Below are 25,791 nucleotides of genomic sequence, written 5' to 3'. Positions count from 1 at the left end.
GATGAATGGCCCATCGGCTTACATAGTGGTACATGTTACAGGCTTACTCTGCCAAGGCCCCTTAAAGCTAATTCCTCAGGCTCTTATCTGTAGTGCTGCTGACATAGACGGTTAAAAAATACAAAAGCAATTCAGAATTTGTACTTCTAGCAAACCATGCTTTCATTGTGTGGGGCAAGAGAAAATGATCAATAGCTGTGTCAGAACTTAATAAGCTGACATATGGGGTGTTCCGGGACCATGGAGAGAAAATGTGTTTCAATTTGTGAAGCTGCAGACTCTTCTTATAAAGTACCACATGGACTGTTCCTCAGAATCGTTTGTTGTTATTAATGTGCAGTGCACACCATGTGCTGCTAGATGCCTGCTTTAAGTAGGAAGCTTTTGGAGGGATACAGCGATTTACTGGAACATGCCATGTGTGCTCATATGGAGTGAAGCAGGCAGCAGAGATTAAGGGCAGTGGCTGGCAGATTTTCACGGATTACCAGTTTGAGACGAACAACATTTTTGATGGACGTCTGTCACTTTCTCGAAACACATTTATAATGGACGTCTGTCACTTTCTCAAAGCACGTTTATAATGGACGTCTGTCACTTTCTCTTTGTGCAGTGGGGCTGGCAGGGAGATTGTGTACTAGGGCATCACCTCAAGTGCCCATTCAAAAGATGCCCATGGTACACATTGTCTGTAATAATTCACAAAGCATTTACATGTGTAGTTTCAAGCTTCTTGTCAATGTGTGGGGTGGCACAGTCATTAGTGGGTTTACTCTGGGTGTTCCTGTTTTCCTGCATGTGTGCCCCATAACGGACTGGTACTTCATCAAGGGTTGAGCCTCAAATGGGCAAAGCAGGTTTGAAAACATATGGATTGATATCAGTGTGTAAACAGCACACATACCAACACTAACAAAGTAATGTATTTTAAGTGAATCTGCAGTAATTGTGCTCTAATCACAACAGCATGCATTAATAACCATTTCTGATAACTACAGATAAATTTCAAGTCATTTAAAAAAAAAATACTTAATTCATCTAATATCCTCTTCATAAAAGTTATCATCTGATATCCCTAGCCCCAGGATACTTCCTATACAGATTAATTGCACAGTCATTACCCAAGAGCCATTAATTCATAATTAACTGAAAGCTGTCAACTGGCATTTAGTGAACTTCCTTTTGAGTTCCTCATTGCTCCATGATGTCAGCAGATAAAGGTACCAATTAAGTTCCTCCATCAATCTGTTTTCTGGCTTCATTTTTCCATTACCCAATTGCAGAAAAACTATAATGGATGAATCAAGTATAATAATAATAATAATAATACATTCCTAACATTTATATAGTGCTTTTCTCACTACTCATGTGAGAAAGTAGTACACTCCCTGCAGTAAAAGGGACTACCAAGGGACTACTAAGTGATTTGGAAATTGTAGAGGGAGAAGTACTACTTAGATTAAAGGAGCTGAAGTCAAACAAATCACCGGGACCAGATAATATTTATCCTTGAATTCTTAGGGAGGGTAACAAGTATATATATATAAACCTTTGACCAATATTTTTAGGAAGTCACTGCAGACTGGGTATATTCCGAGGGCTGGAAAATAGCAAATATTATCCTGTTAAAAGGTGAACAGGCAGATTCAAGCAACTATAGGCCAGTAAGCTTTATATGCATCACACGTAAATTAATGGAAGGAATTATTAAGGATAGGACTGAGCAGGCAAATTGGATCAGACGAGGAAGGTCGTGTTTTACTAACATGCTGGAATTCTATGAGGAAGCAACAAAAAGATATAATCAAAGTGGAGCATATGATATTATTTATCTGGACTTTCAGACCGCATTTGATAAGGTGCTACATGAGAAGTTGGGCATCAAACTAAAAGAACTGGCATTTCAGGGTGTGGTGTGTAAATGGGTGCAGAATTGGCTCAGACACAGAAAACAGAGGGTGATAGTATTAGGAACCTTAGAAGAATTGGCTGATGTTAACAGTGGTGTCACTCAGAGGTTGATGCTAGGGCCGCTGCTATTTATAACATACTGTATATAAATGATTTGGATAAGAAGGTAAATAAAAAGCTAGTTAAGTTTGCAGATGATACCAAGATAGGTGGATTGGCAGATAATCAACAATCCATTGAATTACAACAATGGGACTTGGACAGCATGCAGACTTGGGGAGATCTGCAGCAGATTAAATTTGATGTAAATAAATGTAAAGTATTACACATAGGAAATAAAAATGTTAAGTGTGAATACACAATGGAGGTCTGAAAATTGAGAGTACACCTTATGAGAAGGATTTAGGAGTCGTAGTGGACTTGACAGTATCAACTGCCAGACAGTGTTCAGAAACCATTAAGAAGGCTAACAGAATGTGAAGTTGTGAAGTTATATAGTGCCCTGATATGTAGAGTACAAGTCCAAGAAGGTTATGTTCAAGCTTTATAACATACTGGTGAGACCTCATCTGGAGTACTGGTGGATAGGATTGGCAAGCTTCTTGTGCTGAAGGTCTGTCAAAACATTTGTAGTGTTCTAATGAGTCTTCTAATGACTGTAATAATGTAGTGTTCTTAGACTTTTTTTTGGAGTACTGTGTGCAGTTATTGCCCCCTGGCTAAAAACAAACATATGTAGCAGTGCTAGAAAAAGTCCAGAGAAGAACGACTAGGCTGAATCCATGGCTACAGTGGACAAATTATGAGAAAAAATTAAAATGGCAGAGCCTTTTCAGTTTAACACTAGAATTCCAGAAGCCTACGAAAAAACTTGTAATCCAGGCCTATCTTAAATCTCTTTGCACCTCTACCATCAACGTGTTTTGTTTTGTAAATGCATCACACAGCACAAGCAGCAAGCAGCTGGCTGTCCCATCTCCTGCCTTGACGGAGCTCAACTCGGGGAAAAAGTGCTCCCAGCTCAAGCCAAGGCTCCTTATCTGTGTGTGATGAGCCTGGAGTTGTATAGGGTAAATAATACAGTACTGTATATTGTTATTTGGAACATACATTTGATTTTAACACCTGGCGTAAATTTTGGTTACTTGTAAAAGATGCATGCTTGTTTTTTTATTATTAGGTTTTATTCTTCCAGTGACGTTCACGTAGAACAACGAACTTGCCTCACTCTCTTTGAGTTAATGGCATTTTTAATGGCATTTTCTTTTCAATTGAAAGCCACTGGCCACTGAACACTGAAATCTTACTCTAGCACTTTAGAATGAACATTAAATAAACTATGAAGAATGTTATAAGTTAGGATATACTGATCTTTAGTAGAAAAATCAAATCATACACAGGCATGCCATACCACCTTGTACTTCTAATCAGCTTTATACAGAGCAGACATTTTTCATAACATACTACATGCTTGAAGACTGTGGAAAACATCATTCTACTCTGATTCAATTCCTGTCTGCCAAGTAAAGCTTCATGCTGGGAAAGTCTTAGTCCTTGTTCTTGAGTTGTACTAATTTAAAGGATACGCCTTCCTCTCCTTCAAGCATTGAGCTCTGTATAGCCTGTGAAGAGCTTGCAGATGGCTGCCTTCCAGTCCTGCCTGTGAAGAGCTCTCTGAACTCTGCTACAATACTTTCTGGCAAACCCAGTAATAGGCTGTTAGTGATTTATACTACGATAATAAGTTTTCAAAATGTACTTTCAGGAATTGCCACCATTTGTCCTGATTTCATGGAGTCCACTGGATTAAGCCCCCCCACCCCCCTGGACCTCTTGATTTTCATGCCTCACTTAAAATCCTTTGTATAAGATGTGAACAGCCAGGTATATCTGTTTATTTACACTATGGTGATGACTTCCATCTTGATAATGTCCCAAGTCACCAGGCACGTATTGCCAACAAGTGATCCTGGGAACATGACAGTGATTTCTTATTGCTTCAATGGCCTGCACAATCCCCAAATCTCAAACCTGCTGAGCATATTTAGGATGAGGCAGAAAGGGCTGTTTATAGCAAGACTTAGCAGCCATCATATTTAAAGCAGCTATTATTTCCGTAGGTTGTGACATTCCTGAGCAAGACGTCTATTATCTTTTAGGATCCATTGCCCAAACCAATTCATGCTGTTCTGAAAGCCAAAACAGGCACAGCACACTACTAGATACATGTACCTAATAAACTGGTAACTCAGGGTATACTTTTCTGTCTTAGCCATCTGTTGTCACATCCCAACAAATACATCTCCTCAGTACCATTTTGTACCTTTCTCAGCTTCCCAAGTATTCATGTGTACTGCAGAACCAGCTAAGAAGCCTTCTGCAGGCTCACAGATGCACTCCTTGGTTATCATAATGGGGCTCAAATGGTCCAAACCTACTGCATAGAAGAGACCCCCTCATAGTCAGAAGACAGATTACTTATTAACTGACAGAGTTCTCTTTTGGCTTGATTGGATAAGATAGTTGCTTTCTACACTACATCGGGGGTGTGAAAATTAAATCCTGGGAGCCCAATGGAGTGACCTGTATGGACACTGCCTGATAAGCTTCCTTGATTAAAATGTTGATTGGCTCCTTTCTATTCCCTCATGAGAATGTATTACTGCATTTAAACACCAGTCATGGGGGATTAATGAGGCAGTTATTTTAATAATGTGTTAAAAAAAAAACAAAAGCAGGATTGCTGTGGAAAACAATAGTTCCATCATGATCAAATTTTCCATAAGGTGCAGTGTTTTTCTATACAAATATGCCCTTCTGATGTCCCTCATCTCAACTGCTCACGTAGTCTCAATGAATTGCAGTTCAGTGATAAAGTCTCAAAGATGACTGCCATATGTCAATTGGAATAACAGCTGCTTTTTCTATTTTTCTGCAGGATTGCATTAAAAACCGTGGGGAGTTTCTTGGAAGTGCCTGCGGACCACATGGTCCTTATGTCCCTGATGTCCTTTTCTGGTCTATTGTTCTTTTCTTCTCCACAGTTACCATGTCATCCTTCCTGAAAGACTTCAAGACTAGCCGGTATTTCCCCACCAAGGTAACTCTGTCTTTAGTATTTAAAGATCAAAATAAGTTCCAGGATCTTCATAGGCAATGTGGGTTTTGCATTTATTATCTGCAACATTTCAATAGCTGAACTTTCCTTATATTTCAGTTATACAATCAAGTCCATAAGCATTAGGACAGTGACACAATTTTCATAATTTTGGCCTCTATACGCCACCACAATGGGTTTGAAATAAAGCAAGCATTATGTGATTGAAGTGTAGACATTCAGTTTTAATTTAAGGGGTTTACCAAAAATATTGTATGAGTCATTTGGAAATGACAGACATTTTTATACAAACCCCCCCCCACCCCCCTTTCGGGGTCTCAAAAGTATTTTGACAAACTAGCATAATCAGAAATATAATGATCACTTTCAATATGTGGTTGAAAATCCTTTACAGTCAATGGCTGAGAACCAGGGCAGTGCTCTTCCAACAGTGCCTCTTTGCAGGACCCAGGGACCCTGACAGGGCTGCACTTCCAGACTCGATTTCCCATGAACCCCTGCAGATGTCCAAGCTGGGACACCTCCAGCAGACCACTGCCACCTAACGTATTTGGGGAATGGAACTGCTTCTGGCCTCTGGCTTATTCTGGTACATCCCCTGGCACCTTTCATCTCGTCAAGAGGTCTTGCCGTCCTCCAGCCGGGTTGGCCATCTGTCCTGACACTGTAAACTAGTACAGATAAGCTGTTCCCAATTGGTTTGTATATACTGTAGATATTTCCATTCAGGATTAAATTAATTTAAGTGTCACAATGTGTGTCTACAGGTAAGAAGCGGAGTGGCACACATACCCTTTAGTGCAGCACTGTGCACTCTGTCATACTCACAGTGCTCTTATGCAGAGCTGTCCACAAGGCAACCTAATCAAATTGCCACTTCAGCCTACGCTGCACATTCAGTTCTGCCATTAATTGCTTGTTTGCCACGTGTTTCTCTGTGTGAGTCGTGAGAGTGCAGGCCCATTTATCAGGCTTACTGACTTTCAGGGTCAACAAATTAATGAGCTTTTCTCTCTTTTTTTGTCTCCTGGCTTTTGGACATGACTGGCTTTTGGCAGACAGGATTTTTAAATGATTGCCTGTCATGAATATTATAATCAGCCTAGGTCTTTGTAAAAGTCACCAGCACCCTACCTCCCTGAAATAGTAAATGGTAATAATCACTTCTGCTTTTTAGTGCGTAACAAGTTATTTTTTTTGCTACTTTAACATTGAACACCATGACATATTACCTTACAACATCTATAACAAAGAACCAAGATGTTTAAAAATACATTTGGTGTAAATGCAAGCAGTAGAGTAATACTGTGGACTATTGGGTTTTATCAGTGGATATGCAGTTCACTATAAGTGAGGATAACACTCAACTGAAAAATAAAGCATCACAGATAAAGGAAAAGTATGTGACATTTTGAGGCACACATTCAGCCGAAAACTGTATGTGAAGCTCATGGAGCTTAGTGGGGAGAAGACATTAGCATTAAGATTTCATGCTCAAATTCATGTTTATTTTCACGAGTACAAAGTACAGTGAAAAACTCATTTACATGTTCAACCAACATACAACACATTGGTATTGTCCAGTACTGTGATCAGCATAATTTCTTACCTACTGTCATAACAATCACAGTATCAGACTTGACCAGTGTTATTCCTGTCAAGATTGCATTTTTTTCATCTGTGTATCACCATTTTGTGTTTTTTCGTTGTATTATCATGGTATTTCCCTCTACTTACCCTTTATCTATTTTCTTTAAGGGTAAGTGTACTCGTCAAGTTCATTACCGGGTTGGTCTACTGTTGAATTTTAAGATTAACACACGCATACATAGCTACACACATACACACAGAAACTCAATAGTGCCCTATGAATGACACACACACAGCTGGTTAACCTCTAGCACTTTAAACCACACAAGTGCCTTAGGAATAACACAGCCTGTCACTCTCTCAGCACTTCAGGAGACTTACTTATTATTGGCATGAACAACATACAATGTTTTAAATATATCTCAGGTCTAAATATTACTTTTGGTCTCCAAGAATATATGTAAAACATGCAAAGGCTCAGAATCCCTGACTATAGGCCATTCATCAGCCAAGAATGCCTTACTTTACATACTGTTACCCACTATTGGGTGGAGCTCACATCCGCAGCTTTAATAAACCTCACAGCACAAAGGTAATGGAAAACCTCCGGCTGCACCAGGTGCTCAACAAAATCTACCTTATTACTTCAATCACTCTAGACATTTAAGACAAAGCATACAAAGTTAAAGGCAGTGTGGTATTTATTATAGGAATAACACCAGTAGAACAAAGAATAATAGAAAATAGGACTGGTAGTAAAGGAGGAGGAGGAGGTTAAGAGCACGCGCTGATATAGTGCATTGCCACACCCATCACACGACAAACCAACTAAAGTCTGGGTATATATATATTCTTTAGAAAAAGCTTACAATAAGTTAACGATGAGAATGATATAAAAATATAATGAAGATACAGAACAAAATTTACAAATTCTGGACCCCACGACATAGTTCTCATGGGCACTGCTGCTAGTCATATGATGCATGTGCCACATGACCAATAATATCATGTCAAATGTAGTGCTACGATTAAGTGCACAAAAATATAGGAGAAAGACTGACAGGACTCCAAAAGACTCACAAACTAGGCCCAGACCTTCCCTGGCTCGCCTTGTGATTGGCCTCAGCCCAGGCAGCCTGAACCCAAATTCCATAGGCAGGCTTCGATCTGCATGGGCCAAAAATAGAGATATGACTTTTAAAGTTCAAATAATACATATAATGTCCCAAATAAAATGGGCAACTGCAAAACCTCTGGTATGTGGGACAAGTCCAACAAATAATCTTTATAAATGAAGGAATTTATTTGAGAAATGAGGCAAAAGGGTTTGCCTAACAAGGCAACCTACCCAAACATGTCTGAAAAATCAAATCTAAAGACAAGCAGAAAATACAGTACATACAGATAAATACACTCTTTGACAAAACAGTGAACCACCAAAGGAAATGATCCCCAGATCAGGACACTGGTACAGCATGTTTTATGATCCTGGCTGGCAGATACGTGGTCCAGTAAACCCACCCCTCCTTCGCCCCTCTGGAAATTACCGTATATCTGACACAGCCAGGTCTTATTTGGGTGTCCCCTTGGCCTGGTGCAGCTGCTCGGGTCCTCATCAATGAGGACCCTGCAAGCTGGATCACCATTGGGGAATCATGCCACATGGCCGTACTACCGTAACTGACACTCCCTCACAATGCAGGTAATGTGTCTCATTTGGGATTCCATGAGCTACGGACACAAAGGAGTCCAGTCTTCGTCTCAGGTCACTGAACATGAATGTCGCTGCCAAGGTAAGTAAACCTCTCGACGAGGTTGACATTCTCACCTCAGACAGAAACACTGGTGATGGCTGTGCCCAAGAGACTGAAATAAAAAAGCTGTTCCTCAGCAGTGACATCAAGGTGGCCCCGCCTCATTTGGTTTCACCCACAAAACACAAAGAATGAATGCAACAAACATTAAAACATGATACCTACAAATACGATAATTAAACAAAATACTTTTAAAAAGAAACCTGATTTTGCATTAAGGGAGCCCAAAACAGAGTAAAGCATTAATAAAACATTAAAACTTATAAAACAACATACATAGAGATGGGTTTTCATTTTCACATTAAAGAGTCTTTTTCTGTTGATTGGTGTCAAAATAGCTAAATTAAATCCACTGTGATTCAGTGTTGTATAGCAATAAAATGTGAAAACGTCCAAGGAAGTGAATACCTTTTATAGCCTCTATACATGCAAGGGGAGGCCTTTCGTTCCTTCATGCTTGTCTGGTAGTCTTAATATTTGTTTATTTAGATAACAAGGGGACATGTTCTGTAGTCAGCTAAGATAACCCAATACTGGAGTCCCTGAGGACTTTTTGGTCACATCAGTTGTACACACAGAGCATGAGGCAATAGTTTGGAAAAGTCTACCAAGTATGAGTAGAGCACCTTCTATGGCTAAGAGAATCTGACTAGACCAGAAATGTAAAGGATGCACAAAGGGAATGCATACCTAAGCGGTGTATCCAAAATCTATTTATCTTTAAAGAAGAGAGAACAATCAAGAAAGAAACAATGCAATGTGTTTGTGTGACTTGTTTGCATGTGCAGCCTCTGGATGTCACACAATATTGGCTCATTTCCTTTCTTCAGCTTTTGGATTTTCCAGTTTATCAGGTTTTATTTTATTTGACACCACTGATGGCATGAACCATTACAAGATGTTCACAGAGCTAACAGAATAACACTGCAATGAGAAATATAACAATTGAGCACTACAACAGAATAAAGATAAATAACCAGATACTAGAAATGCAACACTGGTAGACACCTGGAGGACCTTAAAGTGTAAGTGACAGATTTACCCTGAAATGGCATAAAATTACTGAGTGGATACGTAACAACCGTGGTAGGCAAGTCACATGAGAAGCGATACACATCTGTCAAAGCTACAAAGAAAGAACCAAACACTGACAACTTTTGAAAGGACTTTGATGAGATGTTTTAACAGATCAGGCATTAGCAAACCTGCTAGACAGACTGAATGTTTTCCTTGTGTTTGTTAAACATCCTATGTTGTTATTATGTTACAGTTACTATAAAGACAGAGTCGATAAACAATTGGACCTGCTCACAGACTATTGAATATATTGTTGTAATGTAAATGTCTTTAAATAACTATTTTCTTTTTTTTTTAGGTCCGCTCTATCATTAGTGACTTTGCGGTCTTCATCACCATACTTACCATGGTTTTTGTGGATTACGCCCTGGGAGTTCAGACTCCAAAGCTTCAGGTCCCCAACGAATTTAAGGTACACATTACAGGCTATGTAATGTCCATTTTATTAAGTATAGCAATGCATTTCCACAGTAGTATAACTGCAGTGATAAGCCTCTCATTTTAGTTCCCACTTCTGACTGACTTTGTGACCCTACGCAAGTCACTAAATCTTACTGTGCTCCAACTTCAATGTGTCTGCACAGCACACAGCAAATAATCGGCTGTAGTTTTGGATCATGTCTCTGCATGGAGAATGGAGAACTGTAGTACCGTAACCAAAACACACTCATTTATGTTTTAAACCATTTGCTGACCGTTTTGAATACTCTCAACATGTACAGGACACCACGGTTATACAGTGGTGTGTTCATCAAATAGCGCAGTGGTCAGCATTGCAGCTTGTATCACCCAGCATTCTGTTGTTTGAAATCTTCCAGCTGTTTACTGTCTCTTTACATGTTCTCTCCATGTCTTAATTTTTCAGTTTCCCCACCACCACCTGTTAAGTTAATTAGCAAATGTAAATTGGCCCCCTGTGGATATGTGTGAGTGGGAAGGTGGCAATGATGGAGTGGAGTGGAACTCTTTTCCAGGTCTGGCCCAGTATTGCTGTGATCGACAATCCTGAATTGAAAATTAGTGAATGTTATTTTTTTGTGCTTCAACATGTAATTTTCTGTATGGTAAATTAATTTCCAGTTGTCTAAGCTAATAATATCCCAATTCTAAATCATACATCTGCATATTATGTTTTTAGTTAATGGTGATTGCGCAAACCAATTTTTTGACCTGCTTTTGTGGTACATTTGTCATCACACATGCAACTGCAGCTTGGATTTTGCCAGCTATAGTGCTACGTTCCTTTGAAACCTGATTCACGACACTCAAGGTCAGAACATTCTCTTCCTGTCATGTACAGGAGCTAAAAATATCCTAATGTTATTTGAAAGCAGGGAGAAAGATCGGAAAAGTGAAAATCTTAAAGAGCGTTGACTGCTATTGCAATAATGTCTGGCATAGCTCAGCAAGATGCTGAAAATTGAGAATACAGAGGATAAGTTCTTATTACCTTACTGTATGTACCTATCACTGTACAGCTGTCATGTTTCCTTGATTGTTTCCTGGCTTAAGTAAATTTTCTAGTTATACTGAATTATTATTTTACATGTGGTTTTTGTTTTATGTCATTTTTGTTATCTCAGTACTAATTATCATGTATTGTGTACATAGCCTTTAAAGTTGCATACCTTGTTTACCATGGGTGGAACCGCCAAGAGGTGTGGCCACCATGATGGCAGCACTGAGGGACCACCCTCTGCCTTTATATTCAGGTAAAGTCGATGAGTCCCTCAGTGGTTCATTGAGAGTTGTTGGAGTTCAGTGTCTGTGAGTATCATTATTTAATAACAACAAAAGACTTCTTCGTTCAAGTATGTGTTCGTTAATGTTCTTTGATTTTCTAACCTAAAGAATTCTTGCTTTTTTCTGATTTGGATTTTTGATTATGATTCTTGACTTTGTTGAAAGATAGGACATACTTTTGGTTATCAAATTTAGGCTTGTTTCACATTTACCATTTCCATCTTCTAGGAGCCATTCCCTTTGTTTCTGTTTCTCCACAGACAAAACATTCAGTTCATATAGAAAATATCAGAAAATATCTTGGCTATCAGGGGAAGTCCTTATTTTGAAAATTGTGTTTCTTTCTTTTGAAAAAAAGTAAATAATATGCTAATAATGTGGCAGAGAAGGTAATGATTCTACCTCACAGCTCCAGGAGACTGGGTTCCAATGTCAGCCTTTTTATTGTATGTTTGTAGTTTGTGTGGAGTCCAGTCTCCAATGTTCCTTGCATATTCTAAACGTTCATGTCTGATTAACTACTGTAGCTCATGTACTGTAGGTAACGAGACTGACACAGCACTTTGCTTATTATTTACCTCATAGAAATATCTAATTATACTGCAGGTTTGTCAAGAGGAGACATTAAAGAGGAACAAATATGTATATAAATCAATGGAATTGACAGATTTTTTAAAGCAAGAATGTACCAACATAAGATTGGTACATTTAATTGAAAAGAAAACAAACAAAAAAGAATAATAACAAAAACAAAATAATAATAACAATATATCCATTACAATAAGAGTCTAAAACTAATTATATATATACAGTACATGGATTTCTTCTTAACAGTTCAGATAACTCTCAGAGATAAAATTCCTGCTTATCTGTATTCAGATATGATGAATAACTCATTGTCAGGAATGTTCTAGAAATCAGACACCAAGATGTCAAATCATTGTGTGCAAACTAGGAAAAGTCCAGTGGGCTAACTCACCATCCAAGTTAAATCCAGCTGAAAAAAAAATCGTATTTCTTGAAAAAGACACAGTAATTAGAAACCAATAACTCTTGTAGATCTCATAGTAGTATGCAAAACCTTATTAGAAAATTCCAAGCTCTATTTCTAATTCTCCCAATAAATTATAACTTGCTTAAATCAAAGAGTTTTTTTTTCTTCCCACGATATAATCTCTCTGGCAAGATCTATGAGTGAATTTTGTTTAAAACTGGGTGGGGACAATTAGGCAGCTCACTGAGTGTCACATTTCTAAACCAATCCAACGCTTGGCCTCATGAAAGCGGTGCTCAAAGTAGGGGCGGAGATTTTGAACTGCAAAGATCAGAGGTCCATCATTAACCTGGGGCCTCGTGTATAAACGGTGCGTACACACAGAAATGTTGCGTAAGAACGTTTCCACGTTGAAATCGCGATGTATAAAACCTACACTTGGCGTAAAGCCATGCACTTTTCCACGGTACCTCATACCCTGTCTTATGCAAGTTCTCCGTTAGGCTTTGCAGACTGGCGGCACCCAGTGTCAAAGCAGTGCTACTGTTCCTGTGTGATTACCCTTTCTTAGATCCACATCCACGACGGCGGCTCAAGTGCTCCTTGTAGAACTGTTTGTACTTGCAAGTTACCGTGAGGTAATTGTACTTATGATACAGTTATAATATTGCACATCCTGAGCCACTTTATAAAGTGCGTATTTACATATGATGACGATATCATTTTTAAGATGAAATGCAGCAAAATATATTGATTATATTATACAGATAAAACTTTAACTTTAACTACACAGTGCCGCAGTGCTAGCGAGCTTGAGCTTCATTCACTGATTGTTCCTGCCTCGCTCTGTTTTCATGCTGTGGCTGGCATGACACTGGAAGGATAGATGGATAGAATAATTAAACATTACGAAGATATTTCGATGTTCCTTAAAAGTTTTGAAGAATCGGCGTTCTAAGCTTACAGATGGCTTAACGTCTATTACAGAGCTGATTGTGTGGCGATTGGGTATTTGGAGAAAGAAAAGTAAGGACAGGAATTGGGGGTTAGTACGTTTGAAAGAGACAGTACTTCTGTAATAAAGCATTTCATTGAAGGTCGCGCATGGCGCAGCAAGCGTCTTGCTGTAGGACATGAACAATCACTGCGCCACCGTGTTCCCATATTTAATAACATGCTAAAAATTATATCATCATGAAAATGATATCACGTATACTTCTAAGTATTTTAATTACTCAGAGAGCTGTAATATTACGAACGTAATGGATTCTGTGTCCTGTCAGAGGAAGAGCACGTATTGATTCAGGCACATAGAGCACATATAAGATCAAATACACAACAAAGCATTTAACGTTCTACTTTAGTTACGATGGGATTTGAGAAACTAGTAAATTAAACGATTTGAAGATGAAGTTTATGATGTTCTACTTTAATGACAAAATAAACTACGTGATTAAAGTGGAAATTTTGAGATTAAAGTTGACATTTTGTGCTTTTTTTCACACTGTGTGCCTTTTTTTCACTGTACCCTAATAAGCTTTCATATGACACTCAGACAGTGGGCTACGAGTCGTCTTTTCACGCAGACCTTGATATGTGACAACTTTTTTATTTCGGGCACTGTGCGACTTTGTGAACTTGAGCTTTCGAGTTTCTCCGACATGCTATGTCACTCGATCAACTTCCATTTGTTGCTTATATAACTGTTTAAACCAACAAATAGTACGTTTTTCTTTGTCTCCATTTGGTATTCGCTGAAATTCTTCTATTTTTCCTCGTACTTTTGCCATTGCCTTTTCACAGAACGCTGGGCTTAAGGGCTATTTATATTTATTTGCATATTCAAAGAGGCGTAATTCTGGGCGGAGTTGGGACAGGACAGCAAGCGCGTGCACGTGCGTTTATTTCCACGCTGAGCAGGATTTATGTAGCGGAAGAACGCGGAAGTTGGCATACGCACAGATTCCTGTGTCTGGATTTTTCTGTGCATAAGCACATTTCGGCTTTTGTGCTTACGTCATGTTATAGTGCGAATTCTACACACAGCGTTATGCATGAGACCCCTGGTCAGACAGACTGCAAGCTTCTGTTTATGATGAACCATGTAGAATAGAAAAGTCTACTATAAAAACCCTATTAGATGTATAAATATGTGTTGCGTATGGAGAAAGCACATTGCATGTTTTAAAAATAAGCACACCCTGATGCAAGGGAACAGGCTTTCTGTAACATCAGATTATACATTGGAAATCAAAGACATCAATGGACGAGTGATAAACATCAATGATACATTGTCACAGGTGCTTAGTGTGCTCTCTGTTGGTCAGTTACATCCATAGTGTAGGAGTCGACGTAAGGCTTAAGGAATTGGCATCTATGTTTGAACAAATATGAATATCAAAATATGCATTTTAAGTAAACTGCATAAAAGCACTGCCATTAAGAGAGCCAGAGGAGATGCAGATTTCAGTGCTCAACACACCCAAATCAATAAATCTGTCTAACAACACCAGCATAAAAACGGAAAGGTTACACAGCATGGACCTTCTGGCTGCAAAAATAACTAAAGTGAGTTAACATTACTGTCTATTTAGAAATGCAAACATGCCATGCTAGTATAGCCACAAACTGTAGTATATCCATAGACCATAATGCTCATCTATACTTAACTTGCTATTGTTAAGTCATGTAGTGATGCAATAGTTAAAATGACAGAAAGATATCGTAGCAGACAGAAAATCTCAAACATGGTGCCAAGAAGCTGCGGCGGTCTACCTGTGTGTGTGTCTGTCTCTCTCCTCTGCCGTGGCACTCTTTACAATGTACAAATTAATCATTAGGCCTCAGTTACCTTGTATTACTGAGCTCCTGAATAGATAACAGCAATTTCAGCTTTTTATTTTCTCTCAGTGTCAACTCTTTTGTTCAGTTTTTTTTTGCTCTCTCCCTTAAAACTCAGTGGTTTTAACTTCACAAACTGAGGAATTGTGGGTGAGTGTAGCCACTGTGTAAAGTGGATTACACTCACCATGCTGAAAGGCTTGGTGGGAGAAGTCTTGATATGTGAGGGAGTGAGCGTATGATTGTTATGACATTCTGGTGTTGAAGGACTAGTGTTAGGAAAAATATAACCATGAGATGAGGGCACAGTGAGAACCAGAAGTCTATGCCAAAAATTGAAACCTGATGCCAGGTCCTAATTGGAATTGAAACTAAACCTGATAAAATTCAGGTTCAAGAAGTGTTATCCACCAAAGCATAATTTATAATGTGATCACCAACATATTTATAGCATCCCAATTTGTAAACAAGGAAACAAAACACAACTTTTTAAATAAACTACAAAATTATCAAACATAAGATCTCAAAAACAGACTGAACACAGTAAAAAAAGCACAACATTACTCAATACACATGTCAGAATAAAGGACCAAAAGCCATAAAAAGGTTTGGGGTATCCACCCCGTATACTGTAGGCTGGTCGCAGCAAGAAGCAAAGAAATTGATTTTCAAAATTGAGTTTAAGACAGAATTCATGTATGTAGGACAAAATGGTGGTTTAAAAGTCTGGCAGAGGAAGTGAGATCATCGGGCCTGGAACTGGAAGTGACCTGCAGGAGAAAAAGAAAAAAGGTTAGTGCACTCCGCCACCCCCTGGTCTGGCATGGAATTACCGTCATTCGAGTTTTGATAAAATGATAAAGAATATAATTGAATTAAATAATTACTAAAGAATGAAGCAAATAAAGTTAAACAAATATCACGTATGCAGAAACTTACCGAAAACTCCAACGAGTGATAATAAATATTTAACTACACACTGATACAAAATAAGCCCTATGAAACAGTAAGCACTAAATGATAAAAGATAAACACTCACGAAACAGTCCAGCACAACATATGAAGATGATGGTGAAAAATGAATTGACATCCCAAGTGAACAGCCTCCTAAATGTTACAAAATGTTTTGTCCTACTATGATCCAGTTGTTACATGAAGATTTGTAGAAGTTGGGAGCACCCCCCAGGCTAAGACATGTTTCAGACAAGACAAAACCACACCAACAATCAGGAACAGGACAAACACATAAATCCAGAGAAAATTGTAATTCTGATGGGTTTAATTGTAACCCAATTGTGGAGTGAAGAGTAGGAACAAAAATACATCAGACAATCGCAATCCTCCTGGCTTCTTCTGAGTTACTTTTAAATTCTGCACCATGTCTTGTTTCTCCCAACAACCCAATAACTGCCCATTGATACAGTACTCCCGAGACTGCTGGGAATTGTAGTCCATTTGAAAGCAGCGCTGCTACAAAGGGTTTACAGGTGGCTTGAGTGGCCTTGTTTTATCTGGGTTTAAGGGCTAAGCCTTGAATTGCAGTGTAAAAGACTGCAGTTTTTTATTTTCTCTGGTTGACAAATCCTTACACTTGCCTGTATGACTTTAAGTTTTTGATTGTGTTTTAGATTTCATGAAAATAACTTTTTTTTCATTCCAGTTTCTAACTTGGTTCTGACTTCTTATTTTTTGATTATGTCTCAATTTGTTTGCTTTATGACCTAGAAATGCTTTTTCAAAAAAAAACAAAAAAACTACTGTCTCCCTGCAGAACAGTATAGTTGTTCAGGGTAGTAATAAGAATAATTTTATAATAATTAATAATAGTTGCAGGGCGGCACAGTGGCGCAGTGAGTAGCGCTGCTGCCTCACAGTTGGGAGACCTGGGAACCTGGGTTCGCTTCCCGGGTCCTCCCTGTGTGGAGTTTGCAAGTTCTCCCCGTGTCTGCGTGGGTTTCCTCTGGGCGCTCCGGTTTCCTCCCACAGTCCAAAGACATGCAGGTTAGGTGGATTGGCGATTCTAAATTGGCCCTAGTGTGTGCTTGGTGTGTGGGTGTGTTTGTGTGTGTCCTGCGGTGGGTTGGCACCCTGCCTGGGATTGGTTCCTGCCTTGTGCCCTGTGTTGGCTGGGATTGACTCCAGCAGACCCCCGTGACCCTGTGTTCGGATTCAGCGGGTTGGAAAATGGATGGATGGATGGATAATAGTTGCAGTAAATTCTAAATCTACAACACAAGTAATCATTAAATCCAGCGTATGATTGTGATAATGAGTTGGAGCAGGTGTGTAAAATATTTTGAAAAAATGTTTGGGTGTCTGTTTGCATATCTATGTGAATATTACAATCACCCATCAACTCCACATGATAATTTATGGTTAGATCAGATAAATGACTGTCTCAGGAGGACACTAAATTAGTATCAGCTACGATAGGTTCTTTAACCCTGAATTAGATCAGCTAGTTTTATAAAGGACAACTGTTTTTACTGAAAATGGGTACTGCATTTACATTAGTTTAATGAATTTGTATTTTTTGTTTCAGCCTACAAGGGATGACCGGGGATGGTTAGTTAATCCTGTTGGCCCCAATCCATGGTGGACTACATTGGTAACTGTCATTCCAGCTTTGCTGTGTACCATCCTCATATTTATGGATCAACAGATTACAGCTGTCATTATAAACAGAAAGGAGCACAAGCTAAAGGTATGCTGCCAAATTACTTTTATTTGTTTTATTTTTGTTAAGCAATACATAATTGTAGCATTCATAATTGGATCTCATTGCTGGTGGCCCTAGTTTGATGAGAGTACTTCACATGAGTCAATAGCTCTACAGATCACTTTTCCTCTCCATAACTGAATTGCAGCAGTACAGCATAACACAGTAGCTCGCCTGGACATCAAAAGAATTCAGTAGCTAATTATTGTCATTGATTTTATTATTCAGTTCCCTCAGTGCTTTCTGTGTAGAGTTCTTTGCATGAATACAGAGAAAAGGACTCTCTTTGATCCTGATGTTGCCATAAAAGTCTAAATAAAGCAAGTATGCAGTGCTGATACTCATTTATGCTGGACATTAATGCTGTTGCTAAGGAGCCAGTCTTTAGTGGCAAATATCATGTCAGATTCAAACAAGGAACATTGCGTACAGATTTTGTTAACCTTCAAGGCATTTTAATGACTGTGTTCAGGCAGCAAGAATGGTACTACAGTATATTATTAACTGTGCTAACTCTTGCAAGATGGATGAGTTTCAGGGAATTTCTTTGCATGTAGTTTTATCAGGATAAAATAAGCACCCTAATAAAGATCTTTTGGTATGCATCAGGGGTTTCCAAGCAGTGAGTTTCATTGTGGTATCTCTGATGTCTAATTCACCGGACTTATACTAAAACTCTAGGAGATGTCAATTGATAGTTCTGAACATAAAATCGATTAACTTAAAATAAGAGAGAAATAATCTAAAATTTCTTATAACCATTGTTTAATTCTGATCAGCAGCTATGCAAAAGGTTTGGTGGAGGTCATTATTGTTAAAGGAGGTTATTATACCAGTTCTTAAATACAAGAGCAAACAGACTTTTCTAGACTTTTAGCTATGAAAGTTTGATCAGTGTCCTCAGTGTTGACAAGAAGAAGATGTCCAAACATTTGTGTGTTTTTCCTCTAAGAAGGTTGTGTTTGTCTACTGTTGTGAATGAGCTGAAGATCAGACTACATTGTTACTATGAGTAATTAACATGAAAATCCATATAATTCCAAAAGGTTTGCAGAATTTCTTTTTCAGTTGTAATGTTTAGATGCGTGTGGTCTTTTATGTTATCAGAGATGGAAGTGGAGGGTCTTTATACCATGGAGAACCCATAGGAAGGATTTACTTCAAGCAGCATCTCAATCAAAGTCTGACTTCTGGTTATAAGTGAACTTCTCGCTTATGCTGTGTAGTAAGGGACAGTGAGGCTGAAGAGAGTGAGCCAGCTGCTCTGTAACGTGACACTCCCATAGTTGCAGTTTATACGACAGAAGTCCGCCTGTTTAAGTAGAGAGAAGTCTCATCGGCTCGACCTGATAAGTTACTGCTTTCTGATTCAGAGGCCCTGGGTTATCGGCCAACCTCTCTGTGTGAGGAAAGGAGCTGAAGTCTCAGTGGTTTTCACTGGTTGAGTCTTGTTCTCCTTTTTCAAAACTATCCACCGGTGTGTATGTTTGCAAACCCTGTGTGAACCACGGTGGGTTGTATAGCTCTTCAAACTCCAGACACAACAGACACAGAGGCCAGTCTTGCCACACAACACATATTTATTTATAGTGGGGAAATGTCTTCCTCCATATTCCCACCGGAACAGCACAGTTCACAAGCACAAACACAGCACAATACAACACACTCCTTCTTTCTTCCTTCCTCTTTCTTTCCCTACGCCTCAATTCCTCCTCGCAAGCTTTGTCCTCCACCTCCCAACTTTAGTTCCTCGACTGGAGTGAGGCGGCTCCTTTTATAGTGTACCCAGAAGTGCTCCAGGTGTTCCTTGACCTTCGTCCGGCAGCACTTTCAAATGTGGTGGAAGTGGTGCCCCAAAGTGCTTAGCCGTACCTGCAGCACCCCCTGGTGGTGCCCACGGAACCCAACAGGGCTGCTCCAAACTCCAACTCCCAGTGTGCCCTGCGGGGATCTGTGGTGATGTAGCAGCCCTGGGGAGCTGCCCTCTAGTGTCCCAGAGAAAATAAGTTTCCCAAACATGCTCTCTCCCTCGGTCCTTCCTCCCAGCTGGTGTCCCGCCTGGGTAATGGCCCTGGCCATCCCTCACACCTGTTTTTTAATATTTTTGTGACTCATCTGCCAACAAAATCCCCCCTTTTTAATGGCTTCTTATTGCTATAGCTTTCTGTTGTTTATTGCAATGACCTGAAAACAGGAGTCAATAGGAGCTAAACATACTCATTTTAAGTGATAATAAATGAATTGCTCCCCAAATGGACTTATGGTTTGCCTTTTTTTCAGCTCTTTATAAGCTCCTAAACAAAGAGAGCCAATGTTGGAATATATGTTTTTCTAAATTAAGAATTTACTACTTACAGGTTTTTCAGGTCATTATTGTCACATGTACAGAATATAGTAAAATTCTTAATTGCATATGTTAATCATCATGCAACATGTTGCCTCCCTCGTGATTACTGAGTAGAACAACCTTACCTCAAAACCTCTGTCTTTCTTATATGAACTATGTTAGTACATATTTGTCATTACTAATGACAGTTAAGCACAACAAAACATCAAAACTGACATATTAGTTGGGACTGCAAAACTGCACACTACAGTTCATTAGTACTCTGAACATTACTCTGTTCTGTTTTAAACTAGAGCTGGCCATATTGTTAAAATTGATGTTTGATTCTTTTTTATTTCAACCAACAGAAAGGATGCGGGTACCACCTGGATTTGTTCATAGTTGGAGTGATGCTTGGTGTCTGCTCCATTATGGGATTGCCCTGGTTTGTTGCTGCCACAGTTTTGTCAATATCTCACGTGAACAGCCTGAAACTGGAGTCCGAATGTTCTGCCCCAGGAGAGCAGCCCAAATTCCTGGGAATAAGGGAGCAAAGGTTCACAGGACTCATGATCTTTGTGCTGATGGGCTCTTCTGTTTTCATGACTTCTGTTCTTAAGGTAATACTTTTGCGTGGCATCATACATAACTATTCATAAAATATAGTATTACAATATGAAGCCGCTTGGTGGTGAATTGAACCAACTACAACAACCATGTTTATATACTGTATATACAGCATATTCATGTAGCTCAGAGTGCTTTAGAAAAAATTAAAGAACAAAAGTACAATCACAATGAAAACACAAAAATTAGTAAATTACAATAATACTTAAAAAGTGTGAATTAGTGTAAGACAACCTAGTTTGGAGTTTTCATAAGAAATGAAGCGATTAACTTCAAGCAGTAGAAGTACATAATAACTAAGAATTGTTGCATTAAATACAGTATTTGAGATATTAAAATGTGTGCTTCAATCATAAATGTTTAAAGTCTAAATAATGTTGATTTTAGTAGACATTTGTGATGTTTCACCCTCTGATCAAAGTAACATCATATATGTAATCACTGACCTGGAAATAATCTAAAATGATATCGGACATGCTTATATTTGAAATTTGCCATTTTTAATCATCTTATTGGGCTCTTTCCACTGGTATAGAATCAATAATCAAAAATATTCTTATAGTCCTGATCAGCAAACTTGAAATAACATAAAGCAACACTATATGTCAATATTACCAATCCTGGTTTTTACAAAATTGTCTAAAAAGGAGTAGCTTTGACCCCTCATATCTCCCTAGGGGGTGAACACCCTTTGGTTTGTTGAGGTGGCATGCACAAGTTCGCATTCTTCTTATCATTTCTACTGAAGACGTCTACTGGTTTACTCTTTATCATAACAGTACAATTTCCTGTACTAACTATGAACTAAAATGGCCTAAAAAGTAGGGTATTTTTGGGTCTAGAGGGAGAAAAATAGGGGGAATCCCAAAAACCTTCATATCTTGTATAATTAGTTATCAGAGCAAGTTGATCGGTATTTCATGTGGGGTTTTCTTGTATCATTGAGTCAGAAGGCACCAAAAAAGCTAAAGTGATTTCAAAGCATTTATAGCTAATTCTTATGAATACAAAAATAGTAAAAGTTAAATAGAAAGTTACTGAATACAGATAAAAAAATGATAACAAGAATAATAAAATCTGTAAGCATGGATTAAATGTCTATTAACTAAATTCCTTCTTAAATCTCTTTTAGTTAAAATACATAATTTGTCTGTAGGTCCAAATGGCTGCCCAGCTCACTGAATCTGCATTTGTATTCTATAGCACCTTCAGAAAATATTCAGACTCTCACTTTTTTCACATTTTGCTGTGTTAAAACCTTATTGCTAAATCATTTAAAGCCAGTTTACCCCCCACATAAAACAACACTCAGTAACTCAGAATGACAAAGTGAAAACAGGATTTTAACAACTTTTGAAAATGTATTAAAAATAAAAAACTGAACTATCACATTGACACAAGTATACAGACCCTTTGCTATGACACTTGGAATATGACTCAGGAGCATCCCATTCTATTGATCATTGTTGAGATGTTTCTGTAACCTGTTCAGTGTCCACCTGTGGTCAATTCAGTTGATTGGACATGATTAGGAAACACATACACCTGTCTATAGAAGGTCTCATATCTAACAATGTGCATCAGAGTAAAAAACAAGCTTTGAGGTTGAAAGAATTACCTGGAGAGCTTAGAGACACAACTGTGTCAAATCACAGATCTGAGGAAGGCTTCAGGAAAATTCTGCAGCATTGAAGATTCCCAAGAGCACAATGACCTCCATAATTCTTAAATGGAATAAGATTTTGAAATAATAACAAGTCTTCTTAGAGCTGGATACCCATGCAAACCGAATAATTGATGGACAGGTGACCAAGAACTCATTGGTTACTGTGGCTGAGCTGCAGAGAATTTGTGTGGAGACTAGAGAAACGTCCAGAAGAACAACCACCACTGCAACACTAAGCTGACCAGACAACACATGAAAGCCCATTTGAAGTCTGGGAAAAGGCACCTAAAGGACTTTTAGGCTATGACAAACAAAATTGTCAGGTCTGCCGAAACCAAGATTCACCTGATGGAACTCAATTCCATGTGTTATGTCTGGAGGAAACCAGACACTGCCAATCACCTGTGCAATACCATTCTAACAGTGAAGCATGATGGTGACAGTATCAAGGACTGGGACACTAGCCAGGGTGGAGGGATAGTTGAATGAAGCCAAGTATAGAGATATCCTTAATGAAAGCCTGCTACAGAGCACTTTGGGCCACAGACAGTACTGAAGGTTCACCTTCCAACAGGACTATGACCACTGGAACAAAGTAAAGACAACACAGAAGTGGCTTAGGGTTAATCGAATATCTCTTGAGAAACCTGAAAACTGCTGTCCACCTATGATCTCCATCCAACCTGATAGAACTTGAGAGGATTTCAAGAGAAGAATGGCAAAAAATTCAGAAGTGCAAAGCTTGTCATGGCAGACCCAAGAAGACTCTGGGGCAGGGGTTTCGAACTCCAGTCCTGGAAGGCCGCAGTGGCTGCAGGTTTTCATTCTAATCATCTTCTTAATTAATTTGCTGCTAATTAACTTATTTTACCTTAATTTTAATTAACTTGACTCAGGCCCCTTAGTTGTTTCTTTTTTTTTAATTACAGTAGCAGGCAAACAATAATGAGACATAAAACGAGCCGCCACATGACCAGCTCACCTGTGCCCATCACACAGTATATCTGAAAATAAAGAAAGGTGATGGTCTCAGTAAGGTTGATCTCCAAGGTCCCCAAAACATTTTGACTGTGTTCTTAGAAAAAACAGAAAATCTACAGTTTTAGGAATATCTTCTGTGGCAGAATGAGAGCAGCAACACGCCCTGAAATTAAATAATGACTTTAATTAACAGCGAGAATCAGCTTCTCATTAAGAAACTGGTTGGAGTGAAATTGGTTGGAGTTTGAAGCTCCAATTTTGCTGGTCATCTATTGACTCGTTTCATGTGTCCTTTCTGTTTGTCTGTCATTTGATGAAGAAAAGAATCCATTCAGAGGGCTGAATCCTTAAAAACAGGGCTATTAAAATGAAGGGAAAATGAGTTAATTAGCAGTGAAAACTGCTCACTGATTGGGAGAAGGGTTAGAATAAAAACCTGCAGCCACTATGGCCCTACCGGCCTGGAGTTCGACACCCCTGTTCTAGGGCAAAGGGGCTTTGACTAGGTACTGAGTAAAGAGTCTGAATACTTGTGTCAATGAGATTTTAGTTTTTATTTTTAAAATACTTTGCCAAAATTAATAAAATTCTGTTTTCATTTTGTCATTCTAGAGTATTGATTGATGAGGCAAATATGACATTATTTGATTTTAGTAATAAGCTGCAACTTAACAAAATGTGTAAAAAGTAAAGGGGTCTGAATACTTTCTGAAGACACTTTATATGTTCCATATTACCCAGTATATTGTTAAAGGAGCCAAGAAATGATTGAAATAATGTGGTGTTATTAAACCCATAAAATTGGAAGAAATAATGAAAGAGAAACCCAAAAGTATCAAACAGAAAGTGGCACAAAATCCAGCTGCCACAGTGGGCCTGACTACACAAATGTTGTCCTGTCTGCCAGCTTTGGGGGCTTTTCCACTTTTCTAGCTCCCAATACCACACTGAAGGATTATCTTTCTATTTTTACCCCCAACTCACCTCCCAATTTCTAGATCCACTTACACACTGGGGTGTAACAGCTCGTAGTTAATACCTGAAGTTCTGTTCCAGGCAGTCCTGACAGTAACTTCTGGGGTCAGAGATGAGCTTATTATCTGAAAATGGTGTAACAATCCTAATTTAGGCCATACATGTTAAGGACAATGTTACAAGTGTTCGAGCATTTTTATTGATTTTATTTTACACTGGAACCTTCAGTTATTAGTAACCATAAGAGGGTCACGTCTACAGGGGAACCTTCCTACTGCCTAATCACTTCAAAGGACAACATGGTCACTGCTCTCGCAGCCTGGGGCTTGTGCTGCTCTCTGTCTTGGCCTGAGATCTTCTGACTTACTGCTAGTCCTTCATGGCCTCACCTTCATTGCAGAAAAGAGTCAGGTATTCTTGTAAACTGTTAGGTTGCCTACTGTCTACTGTCCAATAAAAAGCATCACCAGCTTAGGGCAAGGCCTTGTTTCACTTTCTGTCACTTCATTGCCTTTATCCTTGGCACTTCTGATACATCCTTTTCACATACAGGGTACACTGACCCCCAGCAGTGCCCTTCCTTGATAACTGGTCTGATCATTTCTTATGCCTGTCATCGCTTCTCGTTCTCTTTTTTAGGGCATTGAGAGGCACTGCTTCAGCCCTAAGCCACACATTCCTTCCCTGTTGACTAAACTATCATAATGTTTATTTAAGTATAGTGAATTAATTAATTTATTTTGCCTTTTTTCCAGTTCATTCCCATGCCTGTTCTGTACGGAGTGTTTCTCTACATGGGGGCATCATCTCTAAAAGGCATTCAGGTAGGCACTTCTAAATAAGCTATCTTAGTCCAAACTATCTGTCTCTTTGCCATTTTCCTTTTTTTTTTGTGATTGGTGTATTTATATAGTAAGAATAACAAGATGCATGCCTATAATCTACTCAATATATATAAAATCCTAAGCCTAAAAGTGCAACGGTGACGTTTTTATGTCACTTTTTTGTCATGCTTTAAATCTGGCTTATTTTAAAACCTACATATATATGTTTGGTATCATTCTTTTCAGAATTTATCAAACTTTAATGTGATGTTGTTAGATTTTCAGATTCGTATTCTGTTTTTAAATTATAAACTAAAAAATATCAAGAACTCACATCCCGTGAGACTTTGTGCCAAAAGATTTAACCATGCTGGAACTTAAAGACAAAGAGTAGGACAGCTGCTGTACAGGCTTATAAATGTTCGAAGTGTCGTGCGAGATGCAGATCACGCAGCACGGCAGCAGCAGCAAGCCAGCAGCTGAACGAGCAAAGAGGAGGTAAAAAAAACTGTATTTATTTCCCATTGTATCAATTCCTTGGGGTGCGTTCAGCCCCCCTTTTCACAACGTGAGCGGCAGAGACGC

At 38.8% G+C, this 25,791-nt stretch overlaps 1 protein-coding gene across 5 annotated transcripts in view; it reads left to right on the top strand.

Moving 5' to 3' along the window:
• The window catches only part of LOC114655426 (sodium-driven chloride bicarbonate exchanger-like), a 326,186-nt gene that overhangs the window by 279,132 nt on the left and 21,263 nt on the right, over positions 1–25,791 (top strand). For 4 of the 5 annotated variants that reach the window (XM_051930577.1, XM_028806403.2, XM_028806404.2 and 1 more), the window contains 5 exons: positions 4,850–5,011; positions 9,809–9,922; positions 17,631–17,792; positions 20,502–20,753; positions 25,138–25,206. In XM_051930577.1, coding sequence (XP_051786537.1) covers positions 4,850–5,011; positions 9,809–9,922; positions 17,631–17,792; positions 20,502–20,753; positions 25,138–25,206 — 759 coding nt within the window. Of the gene's footprint in view, positions 1–4,849; positions 5,012–9,808; positions 9,984–10,289; positions 10,485–17,630; positions 17,793–20,501; positions 20,754–25,137; positions 25,207–25,791 lie in introns of those variants that run through there. The other variant, XM_051930579.1, reaches the window with a different exon arrangement.

The sequence above is a fragment of the Erpetoichthys calabaricus genome, chromosome 8, assembly GCF_900747795.2.
Source record: "Erpetoichthys calabaricus chromosome 8, fErpCal1.3, whole genome shotgun sequence".
Classification (NCBI taxonomy): Eukaryota; Metazoa; Chordata; class Cladistia; order Polypteriformes; family Polypteridae; genus Erpetoichthys; species Erpetoichthys calabaricus.
Note: the sequence above shows the minus strand (reverse complement) of the source record. Positions and strands in the feature narration are given on the sequence as shown.